Genomic DNA, 20278 nt, shown 5'->3' on the forward strand with positions numbered 1-20278 from the left:
CCAGCAAATCTGTATTCAAAAGAATGCAAACATTTCTTGGGTCGCTTCAATTTTGTCCATTTGCCTTGGGATCTTTGAAATTTGTAGTAGGCAATGCAGAGGTTTATGACAGCCTTCCTGGAGAAATGCTGCTTTTCTTTGCACTGCTTTTCTTAACTGTAGAAGCTTAAGTCAGCCTTACAGGGCCACCAGGGAGGGTATGGATATAAACTGTCACTTTTTTTGGAACATCGTCATGATGTGGTCTTTCCACCCATGCTGGTGCTCTGGCCAGAACAGCATTCTGAGGATATAACAGTCTTGGTCACTGAAGTAGCAGAATGCTTGTACACAGACACTAGGGAATTTTATTTTTTACAAAGTACCTCTCATCTAATTATTAGAGGAGATTAAGTGGGATGGAACTCAGAATGACAACCGGATTAAAAATTCTTTGAGAGAAAATGAGGTGTTACAGATAGGTTTTCCAGATTATTTGGAAATGGGCGGTATTGTCTTAAAGGATTCTTCTCCGGCTACTTCTGTTCCTTGGGTTACAACAATGATTTGTATATTAGATCCAGAGGGAGTGATATTAAAATTTGCACATAACATCAAAATGGCTTGCATTAGCAGCCAAAGAAGTAATGCTAAAGGATCTAAAAGGAGGGTTCTTACTACACAGTAATAGTATTCCTACTTCTGGTCCAGAAGGCTTAGATTCAAGTCCCATCTGCTCCAGACATGAGGCAGAACAGATCTGAAGTTTAGTTGAAAATGTCTAAGTAAACGAAAGGAGGCTGCAATGAGATATTATTAAAATGATGAACCAAGTGAAACGTAAAATTCAATGTCAGTATGAGTCAAATGATATAATCTTAGAGTCAAAGTCATACAGCATGGAAACAGACTCTGGTCCAATAAATCCACATCCCAAAATAAACTAGTCCTGCTTGCCTGCGTTTGGCCCACATTCCTCCAAAATCTTTCCTATTCATATACTTATCCAAACATCTTTTACATGTGGCAATTCCATCCACACACAAATCTGTGTAAAAAGGTTGCCCCTCCAGTGTTTCTTAAAACTTTCTCCTCGCACCTTAAACGTATGTCCCCTGGTTTTGAACCTACCCTGGGGGGGAGAAACCATGCTATTCACCTTATCTATGTCCATGATCTTATAAACCTGTAGCAGGTCACCCCTCAATCTCCCACGGTCCAATGGAAAAAAAGTCCCAGCCCATTTTTATAACTCAACACTCCATTCCTGGAAAATCCTGGTAAATCTTTTCTGAACCCTCTTCAATTTATTAATATCCTTCCTATAGCAGGGCAACCAGAACTGCACACAGTACCTGAGAAGGGACCTCACTAACAGCCTGAACAACCTTAACATGATGTCCCAATTCCTATACTAAAAGGTCTGAGCAATGAAGGCAAGTGTGCTAAATGCTTTCTTAACGACTGTCTACCTGTGATGCAATTTTCAAAGAATTACGCAAGTGAACCCCTCAGTCCCTCTGTTCTACAAAACTAGTGAAGGCTCAACTTTTTAATTTTTGTAACTCCTGTCTGTGCTTTACCAAAATGCAATACCTTGCATTAAGCCAAATTAAACTCTATCTACCGCTGCTCAACCCACTGACACAATTGACCAAGATCTCCTTGTAATCTTAGATAACCTTCTTCACTGTCTACTATTCCACCAATTTTGGTGTCATCTGCAAACTTAACCATGCCTCATATTCTCATCTAGATCAACTGTATAGGTGAGAAACGGAAGTGGATCACTCCCTGTGGAATACTGCTGGTCACAGACCTCCAGTCAGAAAACCAACTCCCCACCACGACCCTCTGTCTCCTATCAATCCAATTTTGGTATCCAATTAGTACTAAGCATAAACAGAGGCCTGGGATATCAAAAAAATGAATGTGAATAAAATCTAACATATCAGTTACAGTAAATGTGCACTAAAGAACATCACATGACACCAAAAATATTGAGGTAATACAAACACAAGTTCATGAGAATGTTGGAGATAATGGGAACTGCAGATGCTGGAGAATTCCAAGATAATAAAATGCGAGGCTGGATGAACACAGCAGGCCAAGCAGCATCTCGAGATGCTGCTTGGCCTGCTGTGTTCATCCAGCCTTGCATTTTATATTCATGAGAATGTTGCCAGGTTCAAGAAAATACAAAAGAAAACAGACTTGAAAGATGGTGTTTTCTTATTCAAAGAACCAAGATTACAGTGCAATAGGACCACTGTTTAAACTTATTAAAAGGTGGGATAGGACAGACAGAGGAGTTCGGAAGAAGGATCATCAACCTGATCATTATCTTTGGTCGTAGTTTCCCTCTACATATGCTACCTGACCTGTAGGGAGCATTTTCAACATTTACTGTTGATTTTAGATAATAGATAGCTAGTATCTCTACCTCAATCATGAGAAACAAATATTGCTGGATGAAATGCAAGGATTTCAGTACAACAAACAGATTTTCCCTCAGGGTCGTGGAGGTACAGATTTTACATTTTAGGTCTTATGTTTTAGGAAGAAACTTCATCAATGTTGAAGATTACACTGGATTATGAATGAAGGAAGGAAAATAAATTGGAAGGGAAGGGAATAGGAAAGTATGGTAAGAATTATGTTGTCTTGGAAGAAAAATATAGACATTACTGACTCAGCAAATAACCTATACAGATGTATTTCTCAGCATCAGTCAATCTGTAGTTCATTTTTGAGACATTTCTTAAAGTATAGAACATTAGTAATTGGAAACAAGAACAGAAATTACTGGACAGAAATTCAAGAGGTCTAGCGTCATCAGTGGAAAGAAATCAGAGTTAATGTTTCCAGTCCAGCAACCCTTCCTCTGGACTGATCTGATCAAAGGTGTTTAAAATAGTATAATAAATTGCTTGGGTAAAGATATATAAATTATTTCTTCTGATGGGGGAATCAAGGGCATTTGAATATGATGCTACAATTATATTAATTACATTAAGCATTTTGGAAAGAAAACCCATCTGCCTTTAAAATGGACGCAATCTTAGGAAATTCTGCTTCCAGAAGTCAAATGACTATGCTTGTGTATTTTGTGTATCGGAACTAGACAGTATTTCTGTCAGGGAAAAATTACAAGACCTTTGAAATACAACCGACATTCTTAATGGTAAGCTAACCTTTGACAATGACTCCCCTGGAAAATGGCTCTTGCTAGTTCAACACAACACTACAAAAGAAAGCCAATTAAGTTAATTTAAAACAAAGAACTGTGGATGTTGGAGATCTGAAATAGATCCAGAAATCACTGGCAAATTTCAGGTCTGACAGCATCTGTGGGAGGACAGCAGACTTAATGTTTTAAATCCAGTAACTCTTCATCAGATGAAGCCATTGGCAGCCATTTAAGTTTGTTTCAGAGCTATTCAAGTCAATAGCTGAGACAGTCGGAAGTTAATTACCTTGACTAAAAAGCAATGGATAGGGTTTGCACACCATGCCTAGGCAACCCAATATTTAAAATAAAAACATGATACAACAGTTTCTAGATTAAAGCCAATTTGAGTTTTGATCTTGAGACTCCTCGACCAAACCACCAAATTTGTGTTATAATCTGACTAAGGCCTGACAATTTTAAATGATTAAAGTGCGAGATCCCAGGTACTTATTGAGACAAAGAAGACATAAGATTTCAGAGCTTTGAATAATAATTTCTACTACAGAAAATTAGAACAGGAAGAGAATTAACAATATACCATAAAACAATTTACATTCTAACATCTAGAACTAACTTGAAATAGATGACAGAAATAAACCAAATAACTGCACATGGAGATCTGAGGCAAAACAGAAATTGCTAGCAAACTTCAGCAGCATCTGTGGGAAGAAAAACAGTCACCATCCAACGATAATGAGTCAGTGGACTTGTGACATTAAATCTCTTCTGTTTTCGACAAAGTCTTCATCAGAACTGATAGTTTGGAAGAAGTGGGGTTTATGCTGAAGAAACGGTTGGGGAGAATGAAGCAGTTAGGTGGAGTCAGAAGCTCAGAGAGAGAAAAGCATGAAGGCGATAAGTACATGTGACGATTGACTGAACTCAATATTGTTTGGTGTGCATGCGTGCAGTGCAGGGGACATGACAGCATTTCGGCCCTAAAATTATTGAACTCAACATTGAGTCCAGAGGGCTGTAGGGTCCCCAAGCGGAACATGAGGTGTTGCTCCGCCAGCTTGCGTTGGGCTGAAACAAGCCAGAAACACAGATTTTGGCCATTCCAGCCTGATCGTTAGCAACTCCTCCGTCTGTCCTACCGTCTTTCTCTCTCTTTGAGCTCTGTCCTATCATTTACTCCCTACCCCACCCACCTTCCTATTTTGTGCATATAAACTGACGTCTTCCCAGTAACCATCAGTTCTGAGGGTCAGTCACCGGACCCAAAAGTTAACTGTTTTTACCTTCACAGATGCTGCCAGACCTGCTGTGCTTTTCCAGCAACTTCGTTTTTGTTCCAGGTTTTCCTCGCTGTTTTCAGTTGAAGAGTGGCTGGATTTGAAACATTAACTCTGCTTTCTTCCCACACATGCTGCCAGAGTTTCGCCAGAAATTTCTGTTTTTGTTTATAAGTAACAAACTGGTCAGCACTCTGCAGAGTACGTCCGCTAGCAAATGCAGTGAGGACAAATCCTACTGATTTCTAAACAATCCCATAGGCATTCATGACACTGTGGATCATCAAAACTGATTAAAACATTATTAAAAAGTCAAATTCTTCTCTTGCAAATAGCTAGCTTTGGAATTCCCTCAAAAGACATTCCATTGCTGATTGCCTCAATCACTCCTTTGGTACTTCACTTTGATTCCTGAAAGTATGCTCCTCTGTATTCTTGAAAGTGCACTTACTCTCTCAACTCTAGATTTTCACAGGCAGCCAGCTTTACCAAGCCAGAATTACTTTTATACTTGTAGATTTTTCCCTGTCTGAGTGCTAGTCTTGTTCAGCTACACTAAGCAAATATTGCTTCTGGGTTTTTCCAACGCCTACTCTCAGGTGCACTGTGGTTTTAATTATTTGTAGACTCCTTCTGAGCCCTTCACAACTTCCAGGGTTTTTCCAAGCCATAACTACAATACACAGTTGCACTTACAGCTCCGTGGGACTTCCGCTGAATCCTAACTGCAGAGAGCTATCCAATAGTTCTTGAGGTTTCTTCCTGAGCCTCAGCTGCCAAGAATCAGTTCCATATCTCAACAGCATAAGTCACCAGCAGCATTTTTCTGCAAGGAGCCTGCTTCTGGCTCACTTTCTCTCTCTCCAAATGACTGTCCAGTAACAACTGAAATGTTGAGTGAAATCGAGAGGAAATCTCACAAGCCCCATCTTGTTTGGGGTCAAGATTAAGCGTAGCACTCATTTGAATAGTTGAGTATAGCGATCACTGGAATACCCAATTCATGGAATTTAAAATATTCAGAAGTTGCTGGCTTTTAAACTACAGCTGGATACAAAAGAAGAATTTCAACACAACCTGTATAAGACAGGTTGAGAATAACCACTGAGCACAGACTCTCAAGGATAACTCCGAAAGACACCATTTAGGAAAGAGAACCAATGGAACAACAAAAAGGATTTGAGAAATCAACTGTTTTCAGAAAGAGTTCAGACAATTTGCAAGGGCCATTACCACAGACCTAATAAGAAACAAATTAATACCTCTATCTCCTTCATATCTTAAGTCTACCTGACAGATAGGCACTAATTATTCAAATGAAGCCTCCCTGCTCTCCCTATTTATTTCACAACCTCCTTCACTGCCTCCATTTCTGAAGGGTCTAGGCCTGAAACGTCAGCTTTCCTGCTTCTCTGATGCTGCTTGGCCTGCTGTGTTCATCCAGCTCCACACCTTGTTATCAACACAACTGTTGTATTCAAGACTTGAAGCCATTCACTTCAGCAATAGGCTGCAATAATATTAGACTGATCTTACATCCACCTTTAAGAGGGAGGTGATTGTACAATGGTCATGTCACTGGATGAGTAAATCCAAAACACAGACTGTTCAAATCATATCTTCGTCACTGGTGGAATTTGAATTTAATTAATAAACAAATAAGCAATTGGAAGATAGTTTCAGCGTTGCAACTCAGATACTTATCAATTGCTGTAAAAACTCATTGGGTCTACTTTTGAAAACTCATCACTTTTTTACCTATCTGTTTGACATACAACTCTAGATCCACAGCAATCTTATTGCTTCTCAACTATCCTCTGAAATGAACTAGTAAGCAATTCTGTTCAAGGAAATTAAGAACAGGTAACAAGTACTGGCTTAGCCAGAAACACCGGCAGTTTGTGAAAGATGAAACAGTATCATTTATCCTTGTTTACTTTTAAACTTTGCAACTTTATCATGGATAATTAATTTACCAGCTTTTATTCAAATGACTTTCAACAATGATAGTTCTGCAATAAACATACCTTTTATCTTCCTTAAAACAGAGTTGTGATACTGGGGTTATTGTTAATATTGAATCACTCAAACTAAAAACCAAAGTTATACGAATTCCAATTCATAGACAATTCTGACAACACGCCAGGTGTGGTCATGACGCTTTAACACTTTTATGCACAAATGGTAATAAAACTCAAACTCTCTCCTTGCCAACAAGGCAAGATTGCTGAGACAATTGAAGCTTCAGGACAGATACATTTTTGTTAAACATAAACAGGGATACGAAGCAAAGGGGGGGAAAAAAGGGCTCTGAGGTGCATGTTAGTCATGGCCTAACTGAACAGCTCAAAGAGCTGAATTATGTATTCCTACTCTTAATGTTTCATACATTGCTTTACAAATTGCAACTTCGGCAGGTATGACAATGTTTGATTAAATGATGAAATTTAATCACATTCCTTACTGACAACTGAAAGCAGCAAGAGGTTGTGCAGGCTACAGGTTTCAAGAAAATATTATCTGTAATCACATTAGAGCTCCTGAAAGTTTACCCTTTATTTTCATGAAAAAGAAGTGTTTGCATTCTATTAATGTGCAACTGAGATCACCAGTTCACAACACAACTATAACCAATTTCCTTTAAAGTTTTCTTCATGTGCTAATCTTCCATCTCACCAACCCTTGCCTCTCCACAGCAAGTGAGGATTTAGCTCAGTAGGGCTAACAACTATCTCTTCATGTTTGGATCACAACCCATCTAATAAACCTATGCTCATGGTATTTATTTCCTTCGCCAGTCATGCATACAGCACATCATACAGAATAGGTACATTAGAAAGACAAAATTGAGAGAACCTAGGTTATTAGTTATGCTTATGAAAATTACCTATGAGGGCAGTCAATTTTGGGAGTAATCCCACTTGGACCATCTTATTCCGAAGACCAGTGTCGAAAGACAGATTCAGTAGCAAGCGCAGGGTAATATTCAAAAGATCCTCATGTTCACAAGGCACCAATTTTGACAGCTTGTCAATGATGTTCAGCTCTACCTGCAATTTAAGAAAGATAAATAAATAGAGTATTGCTGTCTTAGCACATACAGCTCTTTCCTCTTCTAAGTCTTTGATCAATAAATTTATTGTAAAGCTCAAATTGATTTTCATGGTTATGGCCTAAAGTTCAGAGGTTTCAAAGTAGTTTATAAACTGCATAAACAATAAGATGATTTGTTACACATCACACAAACCTAGGTAAGTCAAATAACACAAACAAATTAAACATTACAAATGATGTGCATTTTACACATGCTACACTATTTCTATTTATAGAAATAGCCACAACGTTGGGATGAGGAAATCACTCAGTTTCACAAAAGTAGCCTTCCAGCACATAGATCCACATACACATCTTGCATCAATACAACTTCAATTGAAAATGCTGGCTTAAAATGATTTGTTTTCCTGAAAACTCTAACTGTCAAAGGTTGTTTCAACAACCCTGATCACATAAAAGGATTAACATATTGGCAATGCAATTTAGGATAAAGGAGAGAACCCGAAGAGAGAGAACAGCAGTAGGATAGTCAAAGGAGTTGACAACGATCTGGCGAGGAGGTGGGATAGCCCTGTTGATGGGGACTATTAGTAACTGACCATGGATAGTGTGTCATGGCAGGCTGTGAGATAACAAGGCCTGGTGCATGGGGTAGGGGACTACGACGTAAGAGGACGTTAGACCTTAAAATTATTTGAACTTGATATCAAGTCTGGAGGGCTGCAGGGTCCTCAAGCGGAAAATGAGGTGTTGTTCTTCCAGCTTGCGTTGAGCTTTGCTGGAACATTGCAGCAAGCCAGCGGCACAGATGTTGGCCAGGGAACAGGGTGTGTTAAAGTGGCAGGCAACTGGAAGCTCAGGGTCTTTTTTGCAAGTAGGAGGTAGATGTTCTGAGAAGTGGTCACCCAGTTTACACTTTGCTTCCCCAACATAGAGCAGACCACATTGTGAGCAGCACATGCAGTAGACTAGATTCTGGGAAGCGCGGGTGAAGAGCTGCTTCACCTGGAGGTATGTTTGGGCCCTTGGATACTGGGAAGGGAGGAGGTAAATGGGCGGGTGTAGCACCTTCACTGGTTGCAGGGGAAGGTGCCGTGAGGCTGTGGGAGGTGTTGGGGGTGAAGGAAGAGTGGACCAGGATGTCTCAGAGGGTACAGTCCCTGCAAAAGGCAGACAAGGGAGGTGAGGGGAATGTGTGTTTGCCACTTCCGTCACCACCAATCTGATGATGTCTGGGTGTGGATGCTGGTGTGATAATAGGTCAGGATAAGGGGAACCCTATTGCAGAAGGGAAGAGACGGGGTGAGGGCAGAATTGCAGGAGATGGGTCGGTCCCCTGTCGACAACGGTGCTGCAGTATACTCGGTTAGTGGCCACTAATATCCACTATAAACCCACAGCTACCTGAACCATATATCCTTTCATCCTGCTTCCTGTAAAGACTCCATCCCACTCTCTCAATTCCTCTGTATCTATCGCATATGTTCAATCAAGCCAACTTCGACAAGGGAGTTTCTGAAATGTCCACGTTCTTTCTCAATTGAGGGATGCTGTTCTGATCCTGTGGTTACTCAGGACAAACACAAGCTCCTGCACAATTTCTGAAGTTCTCATGGCTGGTTCTACACAAGGTAGGCACAGAGATATGTACATTGGACTGACACTTGAAAACAAGACATCCTGCAGATAGAAGTCTAATATGAACATGAATCCAAGGTTATCTGCCACTCAACACACTGACTGATACTCGTTTGTCAACCTCCAAGCCCACTGAGGCTATATTCAATTGTAGTTTTTGACTACAAAGCCTTTGTGAATTTTCATTAGACAGTTGGTATGACAGGTTGACACAACATTGAGGGCCGAAGGGCCTGTACTGTGCTGTAATGTTCTATGTTCTATGTCTTGCTGCTGTATAAAAACTATACTCTGTGACTGCTTTTTCTATCAGTGAATATCTTCTCAATGTACACCCTTGTGAAATGCTTTGCCAAGGTGACCCTTCACCTTGCAGCTCCAGCGTACGTGCCCAATGTTGTCCTGAACATAGGTGACAGGATTTTCTAACTGAAAACTTGAAGGTGGGGACTTCAGTTTACTCAGCAGCAGCTTGCTTACTTCCACAGACAGCATGTGGTTGTTAGTTCTGACTTCTTTTGCGTTACATTCTGTCACGGAAAACAACTGCTTGGCAAGCAACATTAAAAGGTTAACTTAAGCAATGTCAGTGACTTACTCAGAACATTTTCACCTTTTAAACAAAATGAAAACCTTAAGCTTTCTCTTGAAATTTTACAAAATTTCAATTGATGGACAACCTTTACAAAACCACGATAAGGTTTCCGTTATCTTTGCCAGTTAGCATTTTTTAATTCTCTGGTGGGACGTGGGTGCCACTGGCTGGGCTAGCATTTATTGCCTGTCTATGCTTGTCTTTCACAAGGTGGTGAGCTGCCTTCTTGAATTGCTATGACCCATATGATATAGGTTGACCCACAACTACTTTAGGGTGGAAATTCAAGGATTTTGAACCAGTAACAGTGAAAGAACAAAGAACATTTAAAATGGCATCTGGATGGGTATATGAGTAGGAAGGTTTTAGAGGGATAGGGGCCACATGCTGGCAAATGGGGACTAGACTTATCTCGGATATCTGGTCAGCAAAGACAAGTTAGACTGAAGAGTCTGTTTCTGTACTGTATATCTCTATAACTGTTAACAGGTCTGCCAAAAGCAAAATTCTTACAGATACATGATTAAAGAATCACACCACAGCACCCAAACTTACTCAAGTTTTGCATATACAAGTTATTTAGCATGCTAGATAGGGGTGTTCCACCCTATCACTTCAGGATTAGTGTCCAGATAGCAAGAAACAAACAAACAAAACAAAAACAAACAATCTGAATGCTTGGCGATTCAATAAACATCGGCAATCCCTCACAGATGACGATGACTCTCCTCCACTCTGATGGCAAGTCTGCAGGTGGCTGTATAGACTGACACAGCTCCCACAGGCTGTTATACTTAGGACAGGTGGTGGTCATGGGAGGGGGTGGGTGAGGCCTGTAAGTGGCAGAACGCTCCTTCTGCTGTTTTCGCATGGTTTATGCTTTTTCCCTGACGGCAAATCTTCAGGTGCTCGAAGACTTTTTGGATGCTCCTCCTCCACTTTGGACAGTCTTGGGCCAGAGATTCCCACGTGTCTGTGGGAATATCACAATTCGCCAGTGAGGTCTCAAGGGTATCCCTGAAGTGCTTTCTCTGTCCATCAGATGCTTGCCTACCATTTTGGAATAAAGCATCTTCTTGGAAAATCTCGTGCCAGTCATGTAGACAATGTGCCTAGCCCATTGTAGCCAGTCAAGGGTGGTCAGTGCCTCAGTGCTGGGGATGTTGGCATGGTTAAGGACACAGTGTGTCTTTCTTCCCAGCAGATTCACAGGATCTTGCGCAAGATCCGCATTGGCGGTTCTGCTCCAGATCCTTGATGTGTCTGCTGTAGACAGTCCATGTCTCAGAGCTATATAGGAGGACGGGAATCATGTCAGCTCTGTAAACCATCATCTTGGTTTCAGAACCGGTGCTGTCCTCAAACATCCTTTCCTTCAGGCCAAAGGCTGCACTAGCATACTAGAAGCAGTATTGGATTTCTTCATCAATAGCTGCTCTGGCCAACAGGGCACTCCCAAGGTACTGGAAGTGATCCATGTTTTCTAAGGCATCCCCACGGACCTTGATGATCAGGGGTTTGCTCCACAATGCAGGGCCAGGTTAGTGGAGGACCTTCACCATGTGGATGTTCAGCGTGAGGCCCATGCTCACATAGGTCTCTGTAAAGGTGATGATAGCGTAGGGTACTTTGATGCTTGTTTATGTGCAGACATCTGCTTACTGCAGATCAATGATGTTGGGGTGACCTTGGTTTTGGCCCAAAGGCAGTGGAGGCTAAGTGATTTCCCACAGGTTCTGTAAGTTAGCTCCACTCCAGCATGGAGTTGAAGCAATGCAGTGAGGTAAATCAAGAAGAGTGTTGGGGCAATGATACAGCCCTGTTTGACACCAGTGTGAACAGGGAATGGTTCGGTGTGGAGCCATTTGTCATGAACATTAATATTGTCAATCTTTATGACAATAGTGAAAGCTTTCTCTTCAAGCAAGTTCCAAGAGTGTTTTTATCGACACGAATGCTGTGGCAACCATACTCGCATAGGTTGACTGCTTTCCTCCAGCTAAAGCAAAAAAAGACTGAACAGCTGAATACTGCTCTTTTAACAATATATATGCTTTTGCTATTAGTACACACAGGTTCAAGCCTTAAGAGCAAAAAACTCCTCTCTAAAAGTTAGTGTAATTGCAGCAACTTCAATTACAACGTATTATTGCAAATATCTGGATAATAAATTCCATAGCCTCTAATTCACTATTTCAATTGCTTATGTTAGTATCTTCAAAAGGAACTTTTTTTGTACAAAATTTATATAGCTTTTCTGGAAACTTACAATCCAAAACAGAGAAGAAATCCAAAAGGAGTGAAATCATGCTTAAATGCTTGAAATAACCGAGTAATACTTTTGGTGAATTAACACAAGATACCAAACATTGAAGACCAGTAAACTATTTGCCAAGTTAAAACATGTGGATTTGAGATACAAAATTCATTTCAACGTATTTCATCAATAAAGTTAAAAATATTGTATTGTACAAAATGAGGGGTGGAGGGGCATACAATATTAAGGATTTAATGGGGCACAAACAGTATCACTTGAGAACAATGAATTTTCGAATGCATCCAGATGCAATCTGACTATTGATCATGACAATCTGTTTTGTTGCTAGAATAAATAACATTTGCTGATGCATTAAAATGGAATAGAAGGTGAGAGAATATCAAAGTCCACAAAGATCAGCAAAAGTTTATGAAAAGCAAATTTCTCATTTTCTGCCAACAAGCTTGCCTTCATACAATACAATCACAGCATTCAGCTCCCTTCACTGAACACTTTATATCCGATCTAATTAAAAGAACTCTGGTGCATTGCCCATTTTCAATAAATTCATATAACGTGTACACAGGTGGGCTGAAAAAGAAATTGAGAACTTGAGTGCACTGCACATATGGGGGTCCATATACAGATCATCTGGGTCTTAACTTGAACCACCTGCATGTCCAAATCACTTTCCTCGTAACTCATTTTCAGCATTAAACAGTGCTTAATGTCTTTATAGGTTTTCCTTGATGCAAAAGTATTAGGCTAATGACAAAACACATTGAAGGAAAGCTGGCTTTAATTACAATCAAGTTAAGATTTAGCACATCATTACAAACATTTAAGGTCTTCAGACAGTCATGTGTAATCCCATGGCGATTTCACATTCTTAAATACCTCCAGGAAAAAAAGTTAGACAAGTGCAAAAATGTTTCAATGTACTTGTAATGATTTGGATTATTAATGTTTAATATGTAAACTGCATAGAGTCCTTTGATTAATCTGCAATTTAAGATATAACAAAATTCCCATTTATTTTGCTATTCTCATTGGTGTGAAATATAGCATACTATAAAATTTCTTTTGCCGCACTTGCACCGACCAGAAGCTCAATTCGGCAAGCGCATATGGGACCATTTTTAAACTAATACTAAATTGATTAATTGGCTTCCAGCAAAAACACAGTAAGCTACAAATGAGTCATTTTCTTTTTGCTTAAAGAAAGTCAAAAATCAACCAATGAAAGCTTCCTTTGATGCTTCAACATTAAACTTAAAAAATTAAAACAACTTGCTTGAAGCCAATACGCTTTCCTTTTTTCAAGTCATGATTTTCAGGCAGACAACAGATTTATTAATTGTTATTTGCTTTGACCAAATGCCCAGAGAAAACCAGGAAAAGAAAGTAGCTTTAGCTCTTTTGGAACAATACACAAATTTATGGTTGTAAACACATTGAAAGTATTCTACCATTTAACACTAAACAAACTCGCATTCGGAAGAGTGGCAAGATTTTGAAACAACTGTTCATGTTGCAACTTTGATAAATTCCTCTGTTACTCATATAGGATTACTTCCAGGTGTAACTTTTCAAAGACTTCCAAAGCTGATTAGAAAGGATGAAAAGCCTGGAAAATTTATGAGTTGCATTAACGCAGTATTTTCTTCCCACTCCTAGAAAGAAAACCAGGATGCCCATTTAATTAAAATACAAAAAAAAATGAAAACAATCTCTGGACTTTTGATGGAAAAAATATTGAGTAGGTCTGCATAAATAAAATGTATACTAGCACTTAATAGCATGCAGTGTTATACGACAGAATGATGCTAGAACAACAATCTACATTGCATTCGCTGAAAGGCTGAGGCACATCATTGTAGAAACTAGGCAAGACGAAGTGAACATTTAACTTCTCAATATCTACAGCAATTCTAGACCATGTAACTGCTCGTAAACAAACCACCTAATACTTCATGGTCTTTGGCCTAATGAGGTACTCTTTATAAATGCGCTTTGCGTGAAACAAAATAATAAATTTCTTCAAATTTATACAAGTCAGTTCTATATTTGAATACTTAAGCACATTATACAGATGACCACCACATTCAGTTAAATAACTGATCCCAGCCAAACAGGCCAGAAGCATTGTAATTGGTTTCAGCATCATAACGGTTAGTAGTAGGAAAACGTGCGATAATCATTCCCAATGTTTACAAGTGCAAGTAGCAAACAGGATCTAACTCAGTTCAAACAGCTCACACCATGCTCCAAGCGCATGACCGAGGAGTATGTGAAGATTGCAATGAGATACTGAAGGATTGCCAAAAACTCAAATTATAATCAGAAAGAAGACAGCAAAAAATTATGCTTACATGATGTGCTCAAGCAGGTCTTCGGACATAACACTGATTTTTCTTAATTTCCTTTCAAACAAATCATCTTAAAACTTAATGAGTATGCATTGAAGTTTATGCACTATTATAATGGCTTAGATAGCAGTAATTAATTACATTTGTCAAGAATCAAACATTCCTCAGTTACCGAACTCCAATACTTTTTTTACTTAATCGAGCTAGACAGATGAACAATGAAGTGATCAATGTTTTAAAAAGATGAAAGAAACAGAGAATATCAACTTCTTAATTTAAAGATCTAAGCTCTGATATAGTACTGAACAGCAAATATACAAAATGTCAGTAAAACTAAATTTTAGATCTGCTTATGATTAAAAACTAGCTCCTGAAAGAGCAAAATGTTCATATTGAAGTTTTTTTTATTGACACTGATCAAATGTGAAACTTTTTTCCTGTCCTTTTAATGGTTTATAAATTTATTGCTGTTGCATCACTTTTATATTTCAGTATTCTACTGTTCACGATTTCAATTTATTTTGATTTGAGTGCACTTGGAAAAATTTGACAAACCTCAATGCCTTGAGAAGGTTTGTTTTTAAAACTGTATTTTTGTATACCTTTGTTAGCTCCATAGTACCTCTCCAGTGTGGAAGTAGGCCATTCGGCCCAACAACTCCACACAAACTGCTGAAGAGCATCCCACCCAGGCTCATTTCGCTGCATTTCTTATGGCTAACACACTTGACCTATATATCCCTAGGCACTATGGGCAATTTAGCATGGCCAAACCACCTAACTTCCACATCTTTGGATTATGGGAGGAAACCAGAGCACCCACAGGAAACCCACGCAGCTAGTCCCCCGATGGTGGAATTGAACCCGTTCCCTGGTGCTGAGAGGCAACAGTGCCAACCACTGAGCCACCGTGCTGTGCCAGCTGACGGTATATTTTACACTAAGTTCAATATTCATATTAATCACAAAATAAAAATTTGGGTAAGGAACAGAGGAACTGGCAGCTATGTACAGCATTAGAAATCTTTCAATGTGGCTGGGCAAGTTAATTCTGAATTAGATGAAAAAAGGTTTGAGGGACATCCCTTATAAGGAGAAGTTGGAGAAGTGAAGATCATCCATTTATGATTGATCTGGTTTAGGATTTAAGACGACTGTAAAATTTTGAGGAGTCTCCTCTAAGATTGAGTGGCAGCTCAAGATAACAGACTTTAAATAACCGGCTAATAAACTAGAAGGAAAATGTGACAATCTTTTCGCCCCCTACACAAGTTAAGATGGCAAATGCTGTAAAGCAAACTTGTATGGAACCTCTAAAACAGACTGGAAACTTGACAAGGAATAAGTTTCAGGGTCCTGGGTAAAGCTTTGGTATGGAAATAAATGAGACAGCACAGGTACAATGGGCTAAGTGACTTCCTTCTGTGCTGTAAGATTATAAAAAACAAAGTCCTTCATCTTTTCTCCATTCATCATACAAGTTGATTGGTTAAAAACAAAAGTCATGGGAATTTGATGGTGGGAAGTCTTTCATTTGTGTGTACTAACCCTTCTGGGTATCTAAATCAAAATCAGACTCAAAAAGGCCAGACTCTTTCAGTGTTCATAGCATCCCTAACTGAGCCAGGAGCCTGGGATCCAATCCCACTCGCTCCACAGGTGTGTAATAGCATCTCTGAACAGGCTGATCAGGCAAATGCGTGCACGCACACTGTGTGTAAATACATCTATGACTGAGTCTATATATTGTATACAAATGGATAAAGCAGGCCCCAGTCACACTGATTTGATGGTGTGAAAGCCATTTGTTGTGTATGATAACATTTCTACATATAAAAGCAAAAGATGGGTCCACAGAACTGTCTGTCTGTCTGTCCTAGGCTGGAACTAGCCTTTGTATGCAACATTCATCATACAGGTGAAGCTTTGAGAAAAGCTACAAGAGGGCTGTCGACCCGCGTGAGTCATTGCGCTGCATATAGTGCTGTTTAACAAAACGATGGCAGATGCTAATCTCCCTATCTCTGGTTGGGGTGGGAAACGGGTAAATAACCACCCTGCAAGATTGTTTGTGGTGACATCATGTGTTACATGTGAGAAAGCAAGGCATCCGTCTCAACTCAGGTGGAAAACCTGAGACCCATAGTTCCCTATCCTATCTCACTCCCTGATGCAAGCTAAAGGGGTGAGGTGATAGGAAGGATGCAGAGACAAGAATAGTTGTGGAAACGACCAGTACGATAGTTCAATCTACTGATGAAATAAGAACACGGGTTTTCTACAACAGAAATTTTATAACTATGGTAACGATACATCAGAGCAAGGAGACAATGAGTGTGGAGACATGTCTGGGTATGTTAAGGTAATTGAACCACCCCAAGTAGCGAGTAGAGAAGAGGTTGTACTTCTGTACCTGGTTGACATGTTTGTGTGTAATGCATGTCAAATTATATGTGCCACAATGGGAGAGTATCGCATACATAATAAGAGAAGGCATGGTATCAAGGTCATTAGGGTTAGATGTAGTAAATGTGGAAAACCTGGAGAGTATCACTCCATAGGCTGTCACTACCCTAAATGTAAGGGAGAAAATAGGGTAGGTAGTGAGGCAACCTTCGATGTGCGATCTTTGTTTTAGTACAAAGATTGGTCGAGCGCAACATGATGGACACAAGCGTGTGGAAGCAAGAAATCAAAGAGGACAGAGAGTAATAAGCAAAAGAAAAGAAAAATGACTGGTAGTAAGAGAAAGGGAATACGGACGGAGGAAGAGACTAAGTTGTTGTTGCAACTGGAAGCTAGACATATCAGTGAGAAACAAATCAATAAGAAGATAGCTGAAGCTATACCATTAAAAACGGCAAAGCTGATCTCTGATAAGAGGAGAGCTCTTCTTAAGAATAAGGCTAATAGAACAGTGGATGACATAGTTGTGTCTGGGGAGAGTAAAGAGGAGATAGACAAGTTAAGAGTTAGTGGTAATGAGGTAAAAAAACAGGGTCAGGTGTTGGAGAGATGGAGTACAGGTGAATCTGCTCAGTCCACTCAACGTACCTTAGAGGAAGTGTTAAATAAGTTAGAAAATTATATCAGGATTGGCAAAGATCGAGAGGTAGGTAAGCGGATTGACAAAAGTACTGAAAGATTATTGGAAAACAACAGGAAGGAAAAGGAAAAGGATGTTAGGGGTAAAAGAAAGATTAGAAAGGAAGGAGATAATCAAAGATTAAGGCAAAAGGGAAAATGGGAAGAACACAAAATTTTGGGCAAGTCAATTGTTACATAAATCCAACAGAAAACAACTTGCACGAGAGATGATGGGAGATCCTCCTGGTTATAAAAGTCAGTTCAGTATGGAACAGTTGACCTGGATTTCTGAAGAAAAGCTTGCTAATTTTAATAATAAAGCAAACATTCACTTAAAGTGAATCTTATCCTAAAACAGCAGCAGGTATTGATAGGTGGGAGCTGAAAGACGTCAAAGAAATTTATTTGAAGGAAGTCACTTGGCTTCCACGCCTCTTTACCGCATGGTTGAGGGCTGGAGTGATCCCGAGTGTCCTGGAACAAAGTAGAATTGTGTTGATACTGAAAACGTATAACCTGGAAATTTTAAAAAACATAGACAATTGGTGACCCATAACTATAGGCCCTACCTTGCTGTGCATCTTTTCTAGGATTATAGCAAACTGGCTGAGTGAGGTAGTGCAAATGAATATAGGACAGAAAGGCTTCTAAGCGAGATCATTGGGCAATGGGGCAATGACAGCATGGTGATTTTGAGGAATGCCATTAAAGGGGCTAAGCAGCAAGGTAGGGGTCTGGAGGTTGTCTTTGTTGATCTGGTCAAAGCTTTTGATTCAATAGGGCATAGGTTACTTGCCATAGCATTAGAAAGGTTATCTCTGCTGAAAGATTTTATTCGATTAATTATAAATCTTGATACAAATAATACAGCAGTAGTAGAGGGAAATAATTTTAAAACATCTCCTATAATGATTCGACGTGGTGTGAAACAAGGAGATCCGTTATCTCCTATGCTTTTTAATTTTGCCATGGACCCCCTGATTAGAACGTTAGAGGAATCTGGATCAGGAGTATCACTGCAGTGGCAGGGAGAGGCTGTCCATTTTACAGCACTGGCTTTCGCAGACAATATTGCTCTGGTCAGTAGTTCTCATGTGGGTATGACCAAAAACTTGAAAATTGTACAGCAGTTTTGTGATATCACCGGCCTTATGATAAATATAAAACTTTCAATACAAGGATAAAACACTTTTATACAACTGTATGAAGGAGTGGACACTGGGAACTGGCACTGTGCAATATGTCAACCCTGGATAACTTGAAAAATATCTCAGAGCCATATCGATCCATGGACGGGAGTGCAATTGAATGAGTGGTAAAAGACCTTGAAGGAATCGGTGGTAAATTTATGAAAAGCAGCCCTCTGACCTATACAGAAATTAGAAATTTTTGGTATATATTTTGTACCTCAGATGTATTATCATCTGGTCCTGGCAGAGGCATTGCAAAAGTCCTAAACAAGTTAGACTCTTATCTGTGGTTTTATAAAAGAAATTTTACATCTTCCCCCATATATATCGAATGGGGTATTATATGCCCACCATAGTGATGGGGGCTTGGGGATTCTGCCGTTAGAAATTCAGGTCCCACTTCTGATTTTAAAAAAAATAAACGGCACTAAAAATGGCAAAGGATGAAGTTATTCATGCATCATTTCAATTTTATCAAGAAAGGAATACAGAGGGAATTAGAGACTTGACAAATTTGAAAGCGATGCAAGAAATATGGCCAGCAAGGTGGGCAGAGTTGGAGCTTGAGGAGGACGATGACAGGGTTAAGGATGAGCTGTTGAAGAGTTTAAGCTTGAACTACCGGGATTGGAGGAGTGTTGAATGGTGATGGTGGACATCATTACATTGCCAAGGATTGGGACTACATTATTTTAAAAATGATGACATCTCTAACTCGTGGATCGGAATGGCCCCGAATATGAAAACATCTAAGGTAATTAATATACTACTGTTGCGGTCTAATATTTACACATGCACAACATTAACGCACGGATGAGTTCTCTGTAACAAAGTCGGCCGGAGATGTGCTGCTTCTGCAGAAACACTCCCACGTATATCGGGATGGTGTTCGGCAGTTAAGATGATACGAATTAAAAGACATAACAAGATAACAGAGATTGTATCAATTCGTGGGTAGACATGGATGGAGAACTTTCGTTGACCCCGGATTTAAGATGCAGAGGGCAAGATATGGAAACCAGATTTAATTTTTCAAAAGAATAGGAGAGTAGTGGTGGTGGATGTAATGGTAAGATATGAAAATAATGAGGCGGCCTTGGAAAAAGCCTGGGAAGAGAAGATTGCTAAGTACAGGCAGCTTGCGGAGAATATTAAGGAAATGACAAAAGGCGAGATGCCAGTATTTTATGGCTTTATAGTGGGTGCACGGGGCAAATGGACCGTGTGGTACAGCAGATTAATGGAATGCTTCGGCATTAAGAAATTTCAGTCATTTGCACAGGATGTATCCAGATTAACTGTCTCACTGACTCGAGCATTTACAGATTTTGTGATAAGTGAAAGATTAATTGAACTCTAATGCTCTGACTAAGGGAAGCTTGCAAATTTTAGAATGTTCTATTTGTTTTAGAATTTTAGTCACTTTATTGTTTGATTTCATTGTTTTACTTTAGTATAGTTTAAGATTTTAATTTTAGATTTTAAGGAAATTTTATTGGTTTATTAATAAAGTATTGGATTTTAGTCGCATATCATGGTGGTGGGTAAAGGGTGTTAATACTTCACTTTCTTCTGACACGTCAGATGATGTAAAAAAGATATTTGACAAGCCTATTACGTGTCATCCCTCTCATGGTTCACA

The 20278-nt window shown here is 39.5% G+C and overlaps 1 protein-coding gene across 5 annotated transcripts in view; it reads right to left on the reverse strand.

The window, feature by feature from the left end:
* kifap3a (kinesin-associated protein 3a) overlaps window positions 1-20278 on the reverse strand; it is a 209501-nt gene that overhangs the window by 100871 nt on the left and 88352 nt on the right. For all 5 annotated transcript variants that reach the window (XM_059647846.1, XM_059647844.1, XM_059647848.1 and 2 more), the window contains exon 10: window positions 7334-7492. In XM_059647846.1, the coding sequence (XP_059503829.1) occupies window positions 7334-7492 (159 nt within the window). The remainder of the gene's footprint in view (window positions 1-7333; window positions 7493-20278) is intronic.

This window comes from Stegostoma tigrinum, chromosome 8, assembly GCF_030684315.1.
Source record: "Stegostoma tigrinum isolate sSteTig4 chromosome 8, sSteTig4.hap1, whole genome shotgun sequence".
NCBI classification, from domain to species: Eukaryota; Metazoa; Chordata; class Chondrichthyes; order Orectolobiformes; family Stegostomatidae; genus Stegostoma; species Stegostoma tigrinum.